This window comes from Ammospiza nelsoni, chromosome 1 (genome assembly GCF_027579445.1).
Source record: "Ammospiza nelsoni isolate bAmmNel1 chromosome 1, bAmmNel1.pri, whole genome shotgun sequence".
NCBI lineage: Eukaryota > Metazoa > Chordata > Aves > Passeriformes > Passerellidae > Ammospiza > Ammospiza nelsoni.
Genome location: NC_080633.1, coordinates 88,494,694 through 88,514,677, shown reverse-complemented (window position 1 = coordinate 88,514,677; position 19,984 = coordinate 88,494,694). Strand labels below are relative to the sequence as shown.

The 19,984-nt window shown below is 36.9% G+C and overlaps 1 protein-coding gene across 4 annotated transcripts in view; it reads left to right on the top strand.

Moving 5' to 3' along the window:
- The window catches only part of PTPN3 (protein tyrosine phosphatase non-receptor type 3), a 158,404-nt gene that overhangs the window by 109,808 nt on the left and 28,612 nt on the right, over positions 1-19,984 (top strand). For all 4 annotated transcript variants that reach the window (XM_059479242.1, XM_059479258.1, XM_059479251.1 and 1 more), the window contains exons 12-16: positions 1,109-1,281; positions 6,053-6,187; positions 7,700-7,876; positions 17,230-17,253; positions 19,120-19,318. In XM_059479242.1, coding sequence (XP_059335225.1) covers positions 1,109-1,281; positions 6,053-6,187; positions 7,700-7,876; positions 17,230-17,253; positions 19,120-19,318 — 708 coding nt within the window. The remainder of the gene's footprint in view (positions 1-1,108; positions 1,282-6,052; positions 6,188-7,699; positions 7,877-17,229; positions 17,254-19,119; positions 19,319-19,984) is intronic.

Here is a 19,984-nt window from a genome sequence, read left to right as displayed (position 1 = left end):
GATTTGCAAAAAGCAGGCTTGGTCTCAGATATGTGTCAATTGTAATAGGCTGCCTAGGAATAAAAAAAAACCACAAGAAAAACAGATTGACTATACCAGCCAAAATGGTTTGTAGGTACTTCCCAACAGGATTGTTGCTGTGAACAAGCAAAAGGTTGCCTGTCTAATTATATGTTGAGATGTCAAAATTAGTCATAATTTAGAGGAGCTAGAAAAGATGAGTGATGAAAACTTGTTTTTTCACTGAAGTGCTGAGCTATGCTGGCAATTGTCTCAGGTCTTGTGTTACCTTTATTTCTACTCTTTGCTTTGCTCTCATTCCACTTTCTTTGCATCAATACGTAGATTAACTAACCAAAGCTTTCTCTTGTACAAAACTCTTGGGATAAATGTTGATGGCACAATTGTTTTGCACTTTGGCACTGAAGTTACTTGTGAGAGTTTGCATCGAGACACGCAAGTTTTATATTCTGCTGCCTTCTGAACCTCCTCATTGTGGCCTCACATTATCATCCAAGCAGGAGTGGATTTCAACAGCAGTAGCAGCAGCTCCAGTCCCATCAGAAGTATTTTCTTTCCCCAAAGAAAGATCACTGTTAACATCTTCAGTTTCTTCTGAAAGAATATCAAGAATATCCTTTTTGCATATTATGGCACTTGAAAGAACATTATTGAATTGAAGCCTTACATGAATAGTTTGAATTCAAAGAATGAGGGTTTTTTTTCTTTTGACATTGCACCCTTAATTGAATGTTTTAAATTTTGTTTGTCTTAAGAGGTCAAAATCTCACTGGAAACCTGAAAATATATTTATCAGTATAACATGATACTCATATATACAAAATCTTCACTGCTCTGGACTTAAATATTTTATTAGCACTTCATGAACTTGCAAAGTGCACATTTTGCAGTTTGTAATTTCAAGTAGTCATAGAGGTATTTTGGCCATCTCCAGCTCAAAATCTACTGTATACTGGGTTTTTTTTGTTTGTTTGTTTGCCACAATGTATTCTTCATGTTTAAGCTTAAAATAATTCTTGTTTTTTTATGATCTTGTTTACTGTTTCATCTACTTGTATATGTTGAAACATGGTCCCTTCTGTTGCAGAATGAATCCAGAGAGCATATTGTTGCCTTCAACATGTTAAATTACAGAGCATGCAAAAATCTTTGGAAATCTTGTGTGGAGCATCACACATTTTTTCAGGCAAAGAAGTCACTACCTCATGAGAAAAAGATATTATCACATTATTGGACTCTGGGTTCTAGAAATCCAGCAAAGTAAGTATTGTGTGAAAGCATGTTTTGCTCTTTGATGGGAATGGGAGGATTTGTGTCAGTAGTAGCTCAAGTTGGAGTGGCAGAGTTCAGTCCTGTCCATAGCTTTGTTTCAGTCTATAGATGAACCATTTGACCAGTTGTATGGTTATGGTTTCACTTTCTGCAATGTGATCTCTTTACACTAGAACTTTTCTTATAATTGCCTCAAAAGGTGTTTGGGTATATATTTTACTACTATTTTTTCAACTTGTTGCTTCAGTCTGAAGTATAAAAACACTGGAAAGGAAAAATGTCATGTAGCTAATGATCCGGTAAGAGAATTTGCAGAACAGATTTGTTTGGAAATGTTTAGCCATTAGTGTAATATACATATTCTGTTTAATATGTTAGGGCAGTTTATGGAGTGTATCACCCCAACCACTTATTACTGACACAAAGATTAAAAACTTTTTCCCATTCAGGTATTCAGGATAGCCCTGTTGTGACACTTCTAATCCTTTATTTGTCTCATTGGATTCTTCTCGTTACAAAGCACTAGAAACACTAGTTTACTAGTGTTGTTTAAGATTTAGTTACCAGGAAATAATTCTTTAGAGCCTGTTATTTTCCTATATGAAGCTGGGATTATTCCTCCCCATATGCAGTTACTGAGCCCTATTGTCATTAAAGTTAAGCTGCCAGTTTATTGTCCAGTCACATGACATTGTAATGTCCATCTCCATTTCTTTGCAGTTAGCCCTTATTTGGCTATCCTGTGTGATTTTTTTTACTCTGCTCCTTTATTTTAGAGGCTTTTATGTTTTTTAATAAGTATCAGTCACAGTGATTTCTTCTGTTATGTTGATTTGTTCTGATTTCTTCTGTTATGTTGATTTGTTCTGTTGTTACATTTATCAACAATTCAGCTACAAAGGTGTCATGTCCTGTGGCTTCATTGTCTCATCCATCCCGTCCCAATCTACCTACATCCCCCAAAAAACATTCTGTAATGAAACATATAGAAAATATTTCATATTAATAGTGAATGAAAAAGAAAGTCTTGTGTCATTATCCTCTCTGGATGTGAGATTCTGAGGGGGTTCTTTGACCCTTTGATGATCTGTAGACTCTCTAGAAATCTGCTTCTTCTCATGATTCTTGGAGAAGTATTTTATTGGGTTTTTTGGCTATAAAATACTTCGTGGGTAGTGTCTTTTTGTGAGTTTTTTGTAGCGTGTTCTCTTAACAGTTTAACTTTACATACAATTTGTCAGATTGGAGATTTGGCGTCTTCTATTTGGATAAGCTTCAACTTCTGAATGATATCAACGTGCTTCAAATGGCTCCTCAGACTTTGGTGGCTCTCTGGCTTTTCACACTGATGTCTCTTGATACTGCAGAAATTAATACCAAGTGCACTGGTATTGCTTGTGAATAAAGCAATTAACCCCTGAGGGCAATGTAGGAATTCTGATAAAATGTTATAATTTTTACTGGAGTCATAGCTAGATGATCTGGTTTCTAGGACATGGGAAAAAAAACCTAGTTGTACAAAAGAGTATTCTAATTTTCTAATATTTTAAAAATCCTTATTTTTAGAATTAACTCTGTAGTGGAGGTGTTGAGGTGACTCAAAGTTTGTTGGATTGTCAGGGCATGGAGTCCTTTCTTTCTTTCAAATTTGCAAAGAGATTGAAAATCCTGATCCTCCTATAGGACAGATATATACACACATTGATTCCACAGTCTTTGTAATGTTAAGAAAGAAAACAGTATGAGTTCCAAAGGATACTGGTTTAGTATCATTTCATTTTTTTACCAAACATTTTAATTTTGACAAATCTGCTCTTACAATATCTTACTAGTCTGTAGCATACAGGACAGTTCTCTTTGTTGATTTGAATTACTAAGAATTTATTCCTTTCAAGTAATTTCAATGCTCTGAGACATTGTCTCTGCTGAATTGCTTACTTAGAGTTCTAAGGAATCTCCAGGAGGAGAATCAGTTATAGAGATACTTTCCATCAGCTTAGGGTAACCTCTTTGGCCTTGTTTATACTAGCAATAAGCACGAATTTTGGGATCTACATGAGGAAGAGGTAACTCAGCAACCATTGCTATGAAAGACTCCTTAACTACATAAGAAGCAACAGTAATTTTGAAAAGCTTTGAGTAGTTCCTATGAACTCATCAAATTATTTTCTCAAAAGATTTAAGAACAATTGTGAAAAAGTCACTTCTGAGGTCAGATTTCACATATTGAAAATTTTTACTTTCTGACTTGTTTATGATTGTGGAATCATAAACAAGATTTTTGTAAGATTTTCCATGTTCCTTTTCAAGGATGCTCTGAACTCATGTGGAAGTTACACAACTAAAAAAAGTAACTCTGCATTCTCCCTTATGAAAGGGAAGAAATTTTTGCATTGTATAAATCAAACAAACACAGACAAACCAAACCACAAAACTAAATGTGCACACAAAAGCTCCACTGATCACAGCGTGCAGTCCTGGAGATTTTAAGACTGACTTGTATTCAAGAATTCATTTCATGCAGCTTCCATCAGCTTTAAAGGCTGCCACTTTCAGGTTTTACCATCTTAAGTATCACAGGTTTTCCTATGCAATTTGTGGCTTTCTTGTTCTATGCTCTACACTTATTTGAGGCAGATAGCCTGGCATTTATTGCATCAGTTCAAATAGTTGCAGTACTTGAGTACAATTTCTTATTTGCAGGTACCTGTGCCTTTCTTGATTCTCTTAGCTTAAGGTACTAGAGGCATTCCATTTAAATTAAGCTGCTGAGTTGTATAAATCACTTGTAAGCCTTGTTCAAGGAACAGACTGAATCACATCTCCCAGATTCTGAGAGGTAAATTCTGGCCTGAACGCTGAATAACCTCTCCTAGATGCATTCTCATTCCTTGTTGAAAAGCTAAAAAATGTATCTGTATTTTTCACCAAGGATAGCTTCAGTAATAGATAGGAGAAAGGAAGCATCATTTACAGATAGTACAGTCCGTTCCAGAAAGGCTTTGGCAGCCTCCCAGAATGTTTGCTGAGAAATATGCTGATCTTTGGCATTTGAAGGGCATCTACTTGAATTCAAGAGATTATTTAACTTTTGTGCCTTAACTGAAATATCTAGAGACTTACCCTATAAGTGATTTTGTGGTCAGGATTAGGGGTTTAATATTAGAATAAGGGCTTAGGGTTCTGGCTTCCATCACACAAGTTATGTTGCATTTCAAGTTGTCTGTGTTGGAAAATGCCTCAACAGCCACTTGTAAAAATGAAAAGCTTATTAATATGGAGTTCTTCACAGTGCATTTTTCATAATGCATCATCTTTTCCCAGTCTTTCTCTCTGCTCCCGCTATCTAAGGGTTCTTTGAAAGACGTCTGTTTCTGAAGAAGATGAGTAGCTGGTACCTTGTCATTGTATTCAAAAGTGTTAGAAAAATAAAATAGTTAGTATAGCCAAAAGCTTTTCCTGAGCTGATGAGCTTTGTTTACTAAGCATGGAAACATACATGGGTAGCTGATTGTAGTATGTAGATGCTTCATACCAAGTTTTTCCTCTGTTTTCTATATACATGGAGAAGCTTCTAAAGTACATTTAGAAAATGAGGGAATTGATTTCCCTTAAAATCATGAACAACATATGCAAAATACTTCAGTATATATGAAAAAAAAAATGGTCTGCTTTTTCTTTTATTAGCAAAAAGTACAATGCAAAGCATGTACTTAAGGTTTGATTTTAGCATAATACCCACAGCTTTAGTAACAATTTTATTTTATTTATTTTTAATAAAATAAAATTTTATTTTATTAAACTTTATTCTTTTTCAATGCTATGTAAAATTGAGGCTTTTCAGCTCTGTAGTAAGATCCTTACATAACCTGCTAGCCTAACTGCCCATTATGTACAATTCAGAGCTTAATAGGCCGAAGGTGTTTTCTCTGTAGCTAATAAATTGTTTCTTCTATGAGAAATCCTAGGCCAGTAAACTTAAAGGTGAGCAGCTTATCTCTCAGCTTGACTCGTGGAATGCTGTATAAAATGATGCATAAGAGTTAGTTTACCTCAATTTCAGTCTACTTCAAGATTTTCTTTATGCTGTGTATTTTCACTATTAAGATACTTTTACTGCTTTCCTAGCTGTGGTGCTTTTCCTGTTGCAGCCCTTTTCTTCTCAAATCTTTCTTCTTCTTGTCAAAAGAAGCAGTCCAGACCTGGAGATCTTATTTTCATGTCAGATTTTTTTAATGGTTTATCTGTACAAAGAATACATCACTCCAATGTGGCTTCCTTTCACAATAGAGTCTTGTCTGGTTTAGCTCTTAATGAGCCAGCAGGTGGATGGGTAAAGTTGTCCTGTGCTCAGTGAAGCTCTTGCGGAGTTGTTACCCCTTTGTGAGTATTAACAGGGAAGCTTCAGAACATATTACCTGTATTTGAACTTCTTTTGTCAGGCACTCAGTTCAGTACCAGTAAGACATACTGAATTTCCTGTTTTCCCCTCTGTCTTCTTAAACACGATTGGGTTAAAAATAATTCTCAGATAAAGTTATTTTTATCCAGGCTTATGATAAGCAATGGAGCAGGGATTAACAATCACTTTTATTGTCATAGATGAGGGACAGCAAATATCTCTGTGTGAGAATGTAAATGCATAAGTAAGGAGGGGTAAGCACAGGGGGATGCTTTAAATTATGAAATGGACTTTCATAAGCACATCTAAGTTTTCTGTGCAAAATAACTCACGTATAGCTGTTTTATATCTTTTCAGGTCAGTAAACAACCAGTACTGCAGAAAAGTGATAGGTGGGATGGTTTGGAACCCATCTATGAGACGATCCTTATCAGTTGAGCACCTAGAGACCAAAAGCCTTCCTTCTCGATCACCTCCTGTTACCCCCAATTGGTAAATCCATTTTCAGCCTTTTCCACACCTTCTAGCCTTCTACCATTTCTAATTGTATGTACTCTAGCAGGATAATTATGTAGTGTGTACAGATATATTTAAACATTTTTATTCTGAGAATATATATGACAACAGAAGCTTGGGTGTCACCTCAACTTTAGCAAGGCTTTCATGCTTTCTGCCAAAATCTTTTACCCGAGTTAAGACATTATGTTTCTGGATGGGTGGACAAGAAGATGGTTTAAAAAAAAAATGTTCAAATGGTTGAATGACTGGACTAAGAGGGGAGTTGTTAATGGGTCACACTCTACCTGGACAACAAAAAAAGGTAGATGACTGCAGGGGTTGCTCTTGAGACCTGTCCTGCTTAACCTCTTTATGACCCAGAGGAGGCAATGGTATGGTTGATCATAAGTTTGCAGGTGGCACCAAGCTGGGAGGTGAGTCAATAAGCCTGGGGTCAGGACTGCTCTTCAAAGTGATCTCGATAATCTGGAGAAATGGGCCACTAGGAAATGTGTGAAAATCAACAGAGACAAAAATAGTGTCCTGGGAAATAAGAACCCAGTGTAACAGTATTGTCTACAGTGCAGCTTTCTGGAAAACAGCCTGGTAATTTTTATAGGCAGAAGTGGTACATGAGCCATCTGGTATGCCCTGACAGCAAACAAGTCCAACTTGGCAGAATTGACAGAGTTCTAGGTAGTAGGTCAGTGGAAGTGATGCTCTTTTGGCCCACCATTCTCCAGATTTCATTAGAATGCTGCAGCCCTTTGTGTCTGCAAATATAAAACAGACACTAACTGGAGCAAGCTCAGCAAAGACCACCAGCCCCAAGGTAGTCAGGAGGTTGGAGCACCTACCCTGTGAGAGAAGAGGCCGATGTAGTGGCACATGTTCAACCTGGAGAAGCAGGGGTTGCCCAGATGCCTAATGACAGCCCAGAATTACTTAGGAGGAGGCCAGCTACAGGATTAGGCTGGGTTTTTCACTATTGCATAGTGGCAGATGGGGCAACAAGTATATGTTGAAACAAAAGAGGTTTTGTCATGATATAATGGAAAAACTGCTTCACCACATGGACAGTCATTGCCTGGGGAAGCTTTGTGGTCGCCATCCTTCAGATTTTTTGAGATATGAGTGAATAAAGTCTTAAGCAGCCTACTCTGGCCTTAGTGACCCTGCTTTGAGCAGAAGATTGGACTAGGTGACCTCCATTAGTCCTTTCCAACCCGAATCATCCGATGATTAAAACATGATAATATAAGTTGCATTTTCAGGGGGAGAAACACAAATCAGTTCAGTGTACTGAACCTAGCAGTGTATGATTGCCTCGTACACCTTACAGAATGCTTAAAAATTGATTATTTTGAAGTGAGACTTATAGGCCTGGTATGAAGATTCAGATCATAACTGCAATAGGGTAGAAGTTTTTCTTTTATAAAGTTTCATGAAATATTCTAATCTTCCCCTTTGTGTTTTCTGTGTCTTTGTGTATTCTGTGTTTTTAAGGCGGAGTCCTAGACTACGTCATGAAATCCGCAAACCACGGCACTCATCTGTAGATAACCTTACGAATGAGATTAGTTATATTACTGAAACAGAGGATGTTTTTTACACATATAAGGGCTCTCCAACGTCAAAGGACAGTGATTCAGAGTTCTCTCAGAACCGTAGTCCGCAGAGGAGGTAAGGACTTGGGCAACCATCCATTGCTTATTTCGATGTTTTTTAAAAGCACCAAACAAAAAACCCAAAGAGCTGTAGTGTGAAACAGTCACAAGCAGTTGTAATGCTACGAGTTCAAACAGTTTTGTTTGCATAAGCTTTGTTTTGACCAATTGCTATACTGCAAATGCCATGACACAAAATGCAAGTCAAAAGCATACCAACCCTGCATCATTAAACAATACATAGTAGTTGAGCTGTTAGTAAAATTAGAAGAACTACTAAGTTATGTCTGTTCAAATATGTAATATCCTGTTTCCTAGTAGCTTTTTCAACCCTTTCCTACCTGTCAGAAACCCTTTTTTGTGGGGAGAAAGACTTAGTAAACTCTTTTAAGAGTTCACTCACATTCCACATGATCAGCTCAGCCTTGTCAGTTGAAAGAGGTATTGCATTTGGGTGTACGCAAGAACTTCATAATCCTGGTGGTCATCCATCTTTTTCTTCTTCAGAGGAACTGTCGATGGCTTATCTAAAGGCAGTGTCTGCTTTTTGGCTGTATTCCTTGAGGACCTACTTTGTTCTCCTCTGCAGTGCCTTAACAACTGCTAGGTTTGCTGCCAGGAGTTGAAGCACCTGTCTTTGTGCACTCTGATTATTTGTTCATGTATTACATTATATGTATGGCTACACTCATTTCTTAAGGAATATCAGATTATCGCAAATGTACAAAGTCATTAATTGTTCAGTCTCAAAAAGAAAACAGTTGCTTTAAAACTTGGAGCTGGGGAGAATGCTGTGTATTGAAATGCATGTTCCTTTGTAGCGCTGCAAAAGAAAAATGGTTTTTAGTGATGCCTAGTGACTTTAAGACAAGGTGTATTTTGAGAAGCAATGCCTTAATGGAAGCTGATAGGACTCACCTGCCTCTGTGATATTGTGCAGGTACTAAATACAGCTTTAAATTCTGATTTTCTTTAAATTCTATAATAATATTATTGTGACATTATAGCAGAGAGTTTTCAATTTTAAAAAGAGAAAATTAACGTGTTGTATGCATATTTGGATTTTGTTACTCTTTTGAGTATATTAAGTGTTTTGAGTTTGTCACTTCATTTTTCTGTATTTCTGACTGGAAGACAGCTGAACCTTAATACAATTTATTATTACTGATGGCAGTAGTAGCCATGATAATACATAAAAGTTAGGCCTTTAGATGTTGTGAATAGCCATAGATAGGAAACCATGTCTTTGCTGTGTTTCAAAGTTTGCAGATGATACACTTTTAGAAGTATTTTCTGAGTAAAAATACTGAGAGGCAGACATAAGAAGAGATGATAAGGGTAGAAGCTGTAGACAGAAAATTATGTTCCCATGCTGTGTTTTGTGACTGGCAAATTGTGTCCTGCCAGCTAGCACATTGTAGGACTTCTTTTATTTTGCTTTTTCTTTTCTTGCCCTGTAGCTTTTTCTTTCCTTCCTGTTTCAGTTATCTTACACCTATTGAGAATGAAGTGGAAATTCCTGCCTTCATGCCTTTTCACAGACAATGAAAAAAAGGATGTTCTAAATCTGAAAATAGCGCATTCATTTATTTTCTGAGTCCTAATGACTGTGCTGAATCTTAGTAATATCACTCACTGTGGAGATTTTTACTGTACTACCACATATAAATCATTGCTTTTTTTCTTGCATCTTAGGGAGGGATAAGATGTATTATCCCTAATGCATTATCAGGTATTTTGGGTATGTTTATAATATTTGATACTCTGCAAGTAAATTAAAAAATGCCTGCTTAAATCTGAGTCATTAAATTCACTTTGTGTGGTTTAGAAGAAGAATGGAATAAATGATCCTGTGTTGTATTGACTGTTAGATTTTTGTGAAATAAAATAGTCATTTATCATTTCCTTTTTACAATTGAGGTAAAATAGTAGCCCTTAAAAAACCTACTTTTTCTCTACACTGAAGTTTCTTAGTCCACATTCCAGTTTTTTTCCTTTTGCAATCTTACAGTAGTTATTACTTACTTCCTTTGTTGAAAGATGCAAAGTGAAATTAGGCACGTTTGTGTAGTAAAATCTTTCCATGAATGCTGAACATTGATGGATAGAATCCTATCCTATCCACTAAATCTGTTTTGTAAGAAAAAAGTTTACCTTGCATATCCTTAGTATTAAATGTGGATGTCTCCCCTGGGCTTTTGCCCACAGACATTGAACAGGTTTAATCCACAGCTGGTTATTTTTAAAGGCAGACTGATGGGCTTGTCCAGGGAGTTCTTTTTTACTGCAATTTTTGCTTTGTCTAGCCTGGCATAGTGCTTGAAGATTACCACTGTTGCAGTCTGTCTTGATAAAGGTACCACTACAGTTTCCAAATTTGGAATAAGGAGAGACTCACAGATGTAGAGGAACAAGTCATCCTTGCTGATTTGCCTTCCCTGACACCACTCTGATCTGTATGCTACTGTGTCACTTAAGGGGAAAAGGTACAGGAAAAATAAGATAGTCATACTGAAGTATGTGATATTGTTTCAGTATCAGGTTGGGAAATTCCAAAACATCCTTGATTTATGCAGTGACCTTTGAATCAAACTTGGTTTTAACTAGGGCATTAGACTAGTTGTTTTGGACTCATGTACTTTGATATGCTTGATCTTTTATCAGGTATTAGGTTTTCTCCTGAGAGGCTGCACTGGCCATCCCCAGTGCAATGTCTGGTTCTTGGCCTTAGTAGCTTAAAAAAAAAAAAAGGCAACTTAATATGTGTAGGACTCTTCATACATGAACTCTTAGAAGAAGCTAAAAGAAAAACTCCTTAAAATAAACTAGCCTGCCCTTTATCCTCAAGTAAATAAGTGAAAACTTAAACTGCTGTAATGATTTCACTCGTGTCTTTATGTTAAGGTGTTTGGTTTAAATTTTAAATGTTTTAATAATACACTTTTTGAACACTTGGTGAACTTGAAATATCAAGGTCTGCCATGAAAACTTAAATCCAACGTAACCAAATACTATTTATGGGTCTTTGGACTTTATTTTTTCTTGTTTTCATTTTTCCTTTTTCTCAAGCATCTTTGGGTACATGAGGTGTGATACAGATGTTCACCCTTCATTAGGCAATGAGAAATGAAAACAGACTAATGACAAGAATTGAAAACTGAAAACCACAGTGTTGTTTAATGCTCTTAACCTCCAAGAACCCAGCTGTGAGAAGCCGCATGGTTTTCTACCGTTCATTATAAAAAAGGAGTATACTCCATTCTTCTCTGTTCATGGACTTAAGGTTTTCATCTGGCTTTGTGGGAAGACCCATGTTGTGGCCAGCACCTGCACCTGCCCCTTAAATGAATGTTAGTAAGCTCAGGTTTCTTTAAGAAAAGATGTTACACACGAAGGATTACTGAAACAAACAGTAATTTATTTTGGCAGCTCAGAATAATCTTAGTTGTGTTACCTGCACAGAAGTTGTTTCCCCTTTCCCTTATATGAGGAGAAGAGCTTATTTTTGACCTTGTAAATTCAGGTTTAATGGCTTGTGCTTTTTAAAATATTTTTAACTTGTTTTTTTTTTATATCATAGATGAAATAGTTTGGAGTATTTATATAGCTGTTGTTTGCCCTCTTAATGCCTTTCTTCCTGATTTTGAATGCACTTTTCTGAATGGGAAGGGTATACTTGTCAGGAAGAATATATAAATTAGCATTGGTTTAACCCTAACCAGCAACAAAGCACCATGCAGCCACTCACTCATTCCCCCATGAATGGAATCAGGGAGAGAGAACCAGAATTGTAAAGGCTAGAAAGGCCATAGGCTGAGATAAAGACAGTTAAAGAGGGAAAACAAAAGCCATGCACAGAAGCCAAACAAAACCAGGAATTAATTCTCTGCTTCCCATGAGCAGGCAGGTGTTCAGCCATCTCTGGGAGGTCAGGGCCCCCTCACATATAACAGTGACTTGGGAAGACAAACTCCATCGCTCTGAATTCTCCTCCTTCCTACTTCTTTTCCCCACTTTATACACTGAGCATGATGGCATATGGTCTGGAATATCCCTTTGGTCAATTGGGGTCACTGGTCCTGGCTGTGTCTCCACCCAACCTCCCAAGCACCCAAAACTTCCTCATCAGCGTGGCAGTATAAAAAGCAGCAAAGGCCTTGGCTCTGTGTAAACCCCACTCAGCAATAACAAAAATATCTCTGTATGATCAGCCCTGCACAAGTCCAAAACACAATTCAATAGAAATCCAAAGCAGAGCCCTATACTGGACATTGTGAAGAAAATAACCTCAGTCAAAACCATCACAATATACAAAGTGCTAAAGAGAACAAATAACTGGCTTATTGGCTTGTAAAAGTAACCTGATAAGCTGTGTGGAGGAGGGTCTTGTTATCTGATTTGTATTCTGTTTCTCCTGTTCACCTTGTAATTAAATAAACTGAACACGTCTATTTGGTTTGGAACAGCAGATTGTGTAGGAGCAAGTGTTTTGGTACTTTTTTAGAGTAGATTTGCTGGCCTAACAGAAAAGATTAGTGAAATTTTCTGTCTAACCAGAAAGAAGATTATTGTAAAACATATTTCTAAGTGATAAGGCGTAGTAACAGTCAGCAAGAAAAGCTTCCTGACAGGTGAGATGCTATAGATCATATATTGAGTCATATATTGATTGATGAGATAAATCTGGCAAGATATTCACAGGTGCAAGCATATGATGCATGAGAACCAGAAGGCTGGGGGAGTCGAGGAGGGGTTGGTCACATTGTTGCCTTGCTCTGCCAAAAGAGAATTATCAAGAATATAGAGCCAATACTTCTTGGAGATGCAGAGCAAAAACGTGAGGTATTGGACACAAGTTATAGCTAGGGAAATGCTCAAAAGATAATTGGGGGGGGAATCATGTATAAAAAGGCTAAAATAATAATTTTGATTATTTTAGCCTTTTTATACATCAGCAAAAAGGTGGAGTTATTTCCATCTTTGCAGAACCTCAGAACACAACATGGCTTGCCAACCTGAATACCCTCACCTAGCTTTGATGTCTTTTCTTTGAATAAGAGTTTATGTGACCTCTCAGGTTCCCTTCCAACATAAATTATTTTGAGTCTATAATTCTTCTTGTTATAAATGCAATATATCTTTTCATAAACTTTTGTCTGAAATGCTTGCAAAGCTATAAGCATCTTTCAATTTACATTGTAAAACTATCTTTTGCTAGTGATACAGATGGAGTAATGTGTGCAGCCCCAGAGCTGGGAGGGAAGGAAATTAAATGATGAACTAATATACAGAACGGAAATTCACTTGCACTGTGCTATGAATTTCTGGAAGTGCACATACGTTCCTAGTGTGAGTGTGATGCATCATCTGGTGAAGGTATTGCACTGAAAATAGATTTCCTGAACGGATGCTGCATTTGTTCAATTCTTTTAGCTTAGCATTTGATAGGCAATAACTGTAGCTGCATAGTGAGCTTTGGTGAATGTACTATGGGAACTCATCTTTAGTTTAACTAAAGTATGATTTTTCATGAGAGGAAAATTTTTGAAGCTTTACTGTTGATGAAAATACTCTTCAGATTTATCCAGCTGAGTCCCTGTAACTACTTTTTGGGTAGAAAATTGCAAATAAGAGAACCCTCCCCTTGTTTTAAACTGTTATTTATCCTTAGTACTAATCATACACAGATATGATAATTTCTTTGTTTCTACAAAATCTGTTGTATTTCACAAAATTCTATTGCCCTTGTTTGTGTACTTCAGCCTATCTCAAGGAAGATACCCTAATACTAGACAGTGGAGCTGGGAATGTTTCAATTAGTTTCAAGTTAGAATCATAATGCTACTACTAATAGACTTTAAGTTTTATGTGCTTTTTCACACAAATATACATGAAAATAGTACATGTATATATTTTGCTTAGATGCAAACTTTGCTTTTTAAATATATATCCTTATTCAAATGTACTACGCTTTCCTTGCCAGTTCAAAATGCAATAATTTTGCATCTAAATGGAAAGTATCAAAGTTGAATTGCAAATATGTGATAAGGCAAACCTTGCAGCAACCCAAGCAGTTGCTGTGCATCAAAACACATGAACCTTTCTTGGCAAGCCAGTAAACTGGGCACCGTCAATAGGGGCAATGCAGAGTAACAAAGTATTCCTTTGAAGGTGGTGGTAGAAGTTAACAAATGACTGAAATTTCTAGGAAATCACTGAAAAGCTTGTGTATGCCATGAAGTCGTCAAGTTTTCTGTACTGATTCTCTTAATTATGCAGTACAAAAAACTTATGACACTTTACACAGTTATTCTCTTCACAGAAATGCTGAATATTCTGAGTATAAACTCCTCTAAAAGGCAGCAGAAAGGCGTTGCTGCAAGTACCTTCCACTTATTTTGCTTATGAATAAAAAACCCTAGTTGTAATGGTGAGTCCTCAGAGAAGAGTTGATAATGGAAATGCTGGCGTACTCACTTTCCCCAGCCCTGCAGGTGTTACAATGAAAGAAGCTTTAAGAACTTCAAGAACAGCCCAAGGGCAAAACCTACAGATGTTTCCTTCAGTTGTTTGTAAAGGGGGAGTTTTGCTACAGTGCTATTGTTTCTGTTGACCCTTTTCTCTCGGGGTTTTATTCTGCTGTAGTTCATCATCCTCAGTTCTCAGAATAGCAGAATTCCCTGATAGGTCACACCAAAATGAGGAGGAGGGGTCTTTCCTTAAAACCTTTCCATTCTGTCCTTTTGACAGAAGAGGAGAGTTAGACTTTTCAGGGCAAAGACCTATATTTAAAGGTAATTGTCAATAGATCAATCCATACTGAATGCAAGATTGAAATGGCATAATTTTAGTTATATTGCGAAGTGAGGAAGAGAAATTACCTGCAGTTTTGAAGTGATTGCTTGTTTGCTGCACCAATGGAAAGCTTAATCTCCTTGCAAGGAAGGGCTCTCTTCCTTGACGAAAAAGTTGAATGGCTGGTCTGGTGAGTGCTGTCTTTCATTGACTTAAAATACAGTCCTTGTATGTTGCGAAATGGGGATGATGGCTTAGGGTAACACTGGGTAGCCAAAAAAAAAAATCACCTAGTTATTCATGTTTAAGGTATTTCATCATATTGCTAAGTAATTAAATGATAGAAATACTATTTAACTGTGTTGGGGTGCAAAATTCTGCAGCTCTAGCATGCTGACCTACTGAGGACTTTGGGAAGGTGCAGCTGTGCTGTCTCTGATGAATTCTTTTAGACAATGAATTTGATAGCTTTTCTCAGTCAAATATTTGGTCACCTTTCTTCCCAGTTTAAAAGTTTGCAGAATTTTCAGTCAATCGTTTAGAGCTGATGTGTTTGAATAAAGTGCAATAATTTAACAAATAAATCTTCATCAAATAGTACTAAGAATTTATATCCCACATTCAAGTCTCCAAAGGTAGAGATAATGAAAAATTTACTGTAAGTTTATAGAAGGTCTATGAATGAAACCCCAAGTAGGTTTTTATTCTTCCTCTTTACCTCTTTCTCTTGGGAAGATAGAGTGGAGATAATATATTAAAACCAGGGCATTCTGTTGATTGTCATCACAATTCTATGTCTGTAAGTTTTTGATGAAGACTCTTGAAAGGGTTTACTCAGGGCAATTTTGATTCTGCACAGGATTTGGTAATAGGTCTCCTGTGGCAAAATGTAAAAAATATGTTGCTTCATGAGAATAAGCATTGGAAATACCAAGTTTCATTGTTCTTTGCCTAACAAGGAAATCCATTAGCTTAATGAAATAAATTCAATGTTTTTTTTATTTTTAGTGTGGCTTCCTAAGGAAATAAGGCTTATGTCATTGTACAGCCCCTCTGCCTCTGTTTCCACTTGAGAATATTTGGACAATGCAATCAAATGTAAAGTAGGAGATGAGTTTTTGAACATGCAAAGTTTCTCAAGATTAGTGAAAACCAATGACTAGGCAGGAAAAAATCCCAAAACTTTAAGATGATATTGTCCTCTCACTGGGGAGTTAAAAGTACAAGTTCAGTATTTGTCCTATTTAGATGTGGGTTGGTCAGGCAGCAGGTGAATTTGCATTCCCATAGGATCAGCTTACACTTGGAGGGCAAAAATTCTCTGGGGATTGTGGACAAACAGAGCAAGAGATATTAGTGGGTGAATGGAGGTGGATGTCAGTGGGGTCAGAAGTTAGATATGACTGTAATAAAAGGGGAAAAAACTTAATGTTTTAAAAGTATTAAAAGTACACAGAACTCAAACCTCCAAAATTCCCCAGGGATCAAGTTTTACCGTCTCTGCCTCTCAAGGAAGAATTTCTTCATATTGTCAAATTACATACAAGGAATCTTAGCTAGACTGATACTGGTGCTATTTTTACTGTAATTTTAGTGAAATGTAGTGGATAACTCTTAGTATTAATGATGATTTAGAGAGCATGAGTTGAAAACTTAACTGCATACTGTGGATGGCCTCCTATAACTTGGCAATTCAGCAAGTCTACTTTCAAACTGAACTACTTCACATATTTTTTCCTGCATGGACATATACCACTCCAGGACTTTTGGTCACTCCTTAAATGAATTTGTAAAATTATCCAGTCTGCCTTAAACTTTGCTTTGTAAGAACCTTTTTTGGTAACTTTTACTTTAAATTTTGTCTTAGTAGCGCTACTACGGTTTTAATTTATGTCATATCATTTAGCTTGCTGTTTCAGGGGATTTTTGATGAAATTAATTGAACGCATTGGAAAATGCTGTGTAGTGCAAATTTTGATTTCTTTTCCATTCTAGATTGTGCTCGTTGCTATAACCACTTCTACTTTCATTATACTTTGTCTCAAAGTTTTCTGTCAACACCTTCTCTGCCCTCGCTTCATGAGAATAAGCATTGGAAATGTCAAGCTTCTGAAGCCACTTGTGCTCATTTCTGGCTACCTAAACATAAAGATCTTGCCACATTTTGACTTCTATAAAATGACATCTGTAGTCATTGTAATCCACACCTAAAACTTTCTAGAATGATGTAGTGTGTCTGGCTAAATAATTGCCTGTGTAAACTCCTGCAGAGTTTGAGTTGCAGTAGCAGATTTGTGCTGCCTGTATTGGGCTTGTATCAAAAGTGGAAGTGAGTGATCAGAGCTGCCCTGGGATTTTTGCTGAGTGTCTCATAAACACCCTAGTTATCTGATTCACACTTTCACCATAGGGTTAATTATTCTTTAATTCATTATGAGCACAACTTTTGGTTTCTGTGCAGGCTTTTTTTCTGGTTTTGGGTTTTTTTTTTGAAGTTGGAGTTTAGTTCTTGTTTTTTTAAGATTTAACTTATGTTCATTTAATGTTGTTTTTGTGTTTGTGATTTTTTACTAGGTCATCTGAACAAGAATCTCCAAAGTGAGTTTTCTTTATACTTTCTCCTACCTTTTTAAGATAAATAAGGAAATATATAACTTCAACTGATTTTTCAAAGTAGTGGTTTTGTATGATTAAAAGACACAAATAAATGTATAAATCAATGAAGATTGTAAAGATTTGTGAAAAAAAGGAAGTTTTGGGGTCAGGATTTGGAAAGTCTTAAGTTATAATAGATCTCTCGTCACTATTAACAAAAAAACTTGGCTAGAAACCGTTGCAAAAGTTCAATGATGCAAAAATCCACTGGCAATTTTATATGGTGACTATTTAAATAGTGCCAGATGACACTGACTGAAATAATATTTTTCTGGTATTGTTAGATTTCTTTTCTACATTAAAAAATCATTACACGGTCTGTAATTTCAACTTGTAAGTGAAATGTTTTTTTGGACTGTGTTCTGAAAAACTTATTAAGATGTATTTACATACACAGTGTTCCTCCTTGCTTAACATTGACTTCATCAGAATCATGAAAAGTCTTGGAAGCTATCAGATAAAACCAGAATTTTGACAGTGGAATTACAGTTCACTACTTCAAAGCATTCTGAAACTTTGAATGCATTCAAAAAGTGCCACTTTCTGTAGTAACTGAAAGTAGTACAAGTGTTGCATGAAATACCTCATTGCCATTGCCAAGTACACATAGTCGAACTGAAAGTCAGAGGTATTATGGCAAGAATGCATTTCCTTGGTGGCACCTCTCAGGACACCTGTATTTGCTGTGATCAGACTTTCACAGGCCAAAAAACAAGTGGCTGCAGTATCAAAGGGTGCTGCAATACAAGTCCTGTATGCTAAAAGCTACACTCCTTGGAGTAGAATTACTTCTGCATTGACAGCTCTAAATATCTGCTGGAAATAGTTCAGTAAAGCTCACATATATCTACAAATACCAAAGCAGAAATAAATGTTTGAATTCACAAATTTTAATGCCAAGGTTTACTTGGCAAGATATTTACTTCTGCCACTTTAATACTGTCAAAATGTGATGTTGCTATACCTTGAGCTTTCCTCAAGACAGATATTTTCATGTTAGGTAGTATTTATAAGGATGGAGCGGTTAGTCTGTATGGTATCCATGAGTCTGGTTCATTTAAAGAAGGGGGTGGGTTGTATGAGAGGTCTGTATGTCATCCTTTTCATAAGAGAGAATGTAGCTAAATGAATGTTTGGGAAGTCCTGGAGCACCATCAGGCAACTTGGCCAGCTGCCAGATTTGGGGGCTTTAGGTACTGACTTTTGTTGTCATTGAATGCTAAAGGTCTTGAATGCCAGATCTGTACCCTAAGTTAGTTCTGGGTCCTTTAGTATGGCTATAACTCCTCAATAACGCAGTATTTTAATTGCAATTAAACCTTTAATTTTCACTTCATTTACTGTTTCTCTGACAATTTACCTTGGCTTTTCTGCAAACTGCCTTCACCCACAGGGACAAGGTTGAGATGGTACTCATAAGAGGGAGAAATCTTTAAAAAAAAAAAAAGTACTTTGCAGGAATGACAGTGGAATCACAGCAAAGGATTTTTTCATGGATAGAATTGGCAACTGAAGTGCCTTTTCCTTGCGGTTCAGCCCTCTCCATGTGTTATTGTGACTTCCTGTACAACTACAACAGTGCCTTTCACTGCTAACATCCAAATATTTTGCATTAAATGGTTTTGCTATTCCAGAATTTTTGTCCACTGATTAATGATAGGCTTAGATCACAATCCAGTCCTGTTTCTCTGCACTTCCACTAAGAAGTGGTATTAAATCTTTTAACTTAGAACTTGCTCTTTTAAAATCTTTTAATTTAAAAATCTGGATTAACAGTACCTTTATAACATTTATCCTTTCAAAATAAAGGAACATATTGGGAAACAGTCCGACGCGGAGCTCTCTGACCCGTCTGTCACCTAAAGCCTTGGCTCGCTCTCCCAATGGAGTTGACAACATGTCTGGCTCTTACCCACTGGAAGGGGTGGATAAGCAGTTCCTAGAAACGTATGACAACGTTACAAAAAGCAGCTCGACAGAAGACTCCAGTCAGTACTACTGTGATAAGGTAGGGGCACTTGTGTGCTTTGGAAGTCAGGGCTAGTAGTGAGTGTGACTCTGGGCTGTGGTTTGAGAATGGGCAAAGTGGTGGCTGTGTTTCAGGATGGGCATATTTTATGTAGTAATGAGAGTAGATCTTGTGTTGCCACTCACATTTATCCAAGGTTGTATGATAAACAAGCTTACCAAGTGCATTGGTTTCCAAAGTGTCCAGCATTCTAGAATCTTCAGGGAAAGTTCCTAGTGGAATAGAAATCCTTACATGACTGAATCTTGTTTCCTCCAAGGGAAAAAAAAAGATCAGCTAAATCAAGTTGCTATCTGTCTGAAAAGCAGACACAGTTCTGCTTTATCCCAGGCATCTCTGAAAAGCAGACACAGCTCTGCTTTATCCCAGGCATCTCTTAAGGATGGCTGAACATCATCCTTTTGAGTTCTGACCTGGCTGGAGAGCAGCTGCTCCCTGATAACATTATGGTCATGGATCATTCTTGCCCAGCCTGTTCCAGGGGGGTTCTGGCTAAAAGTGGGCACTTGCATTTAATTAAAACAACTAACTAAAATTAGTTAGAATAGTTCTGTCATTTCCAACGTGTCTGTTAGCTGCTGACACTTTTTAGTTCTTCTGCCTTGTGGATCTGTTGCGTAAAAATAAACACATTTAAAGGAGAAA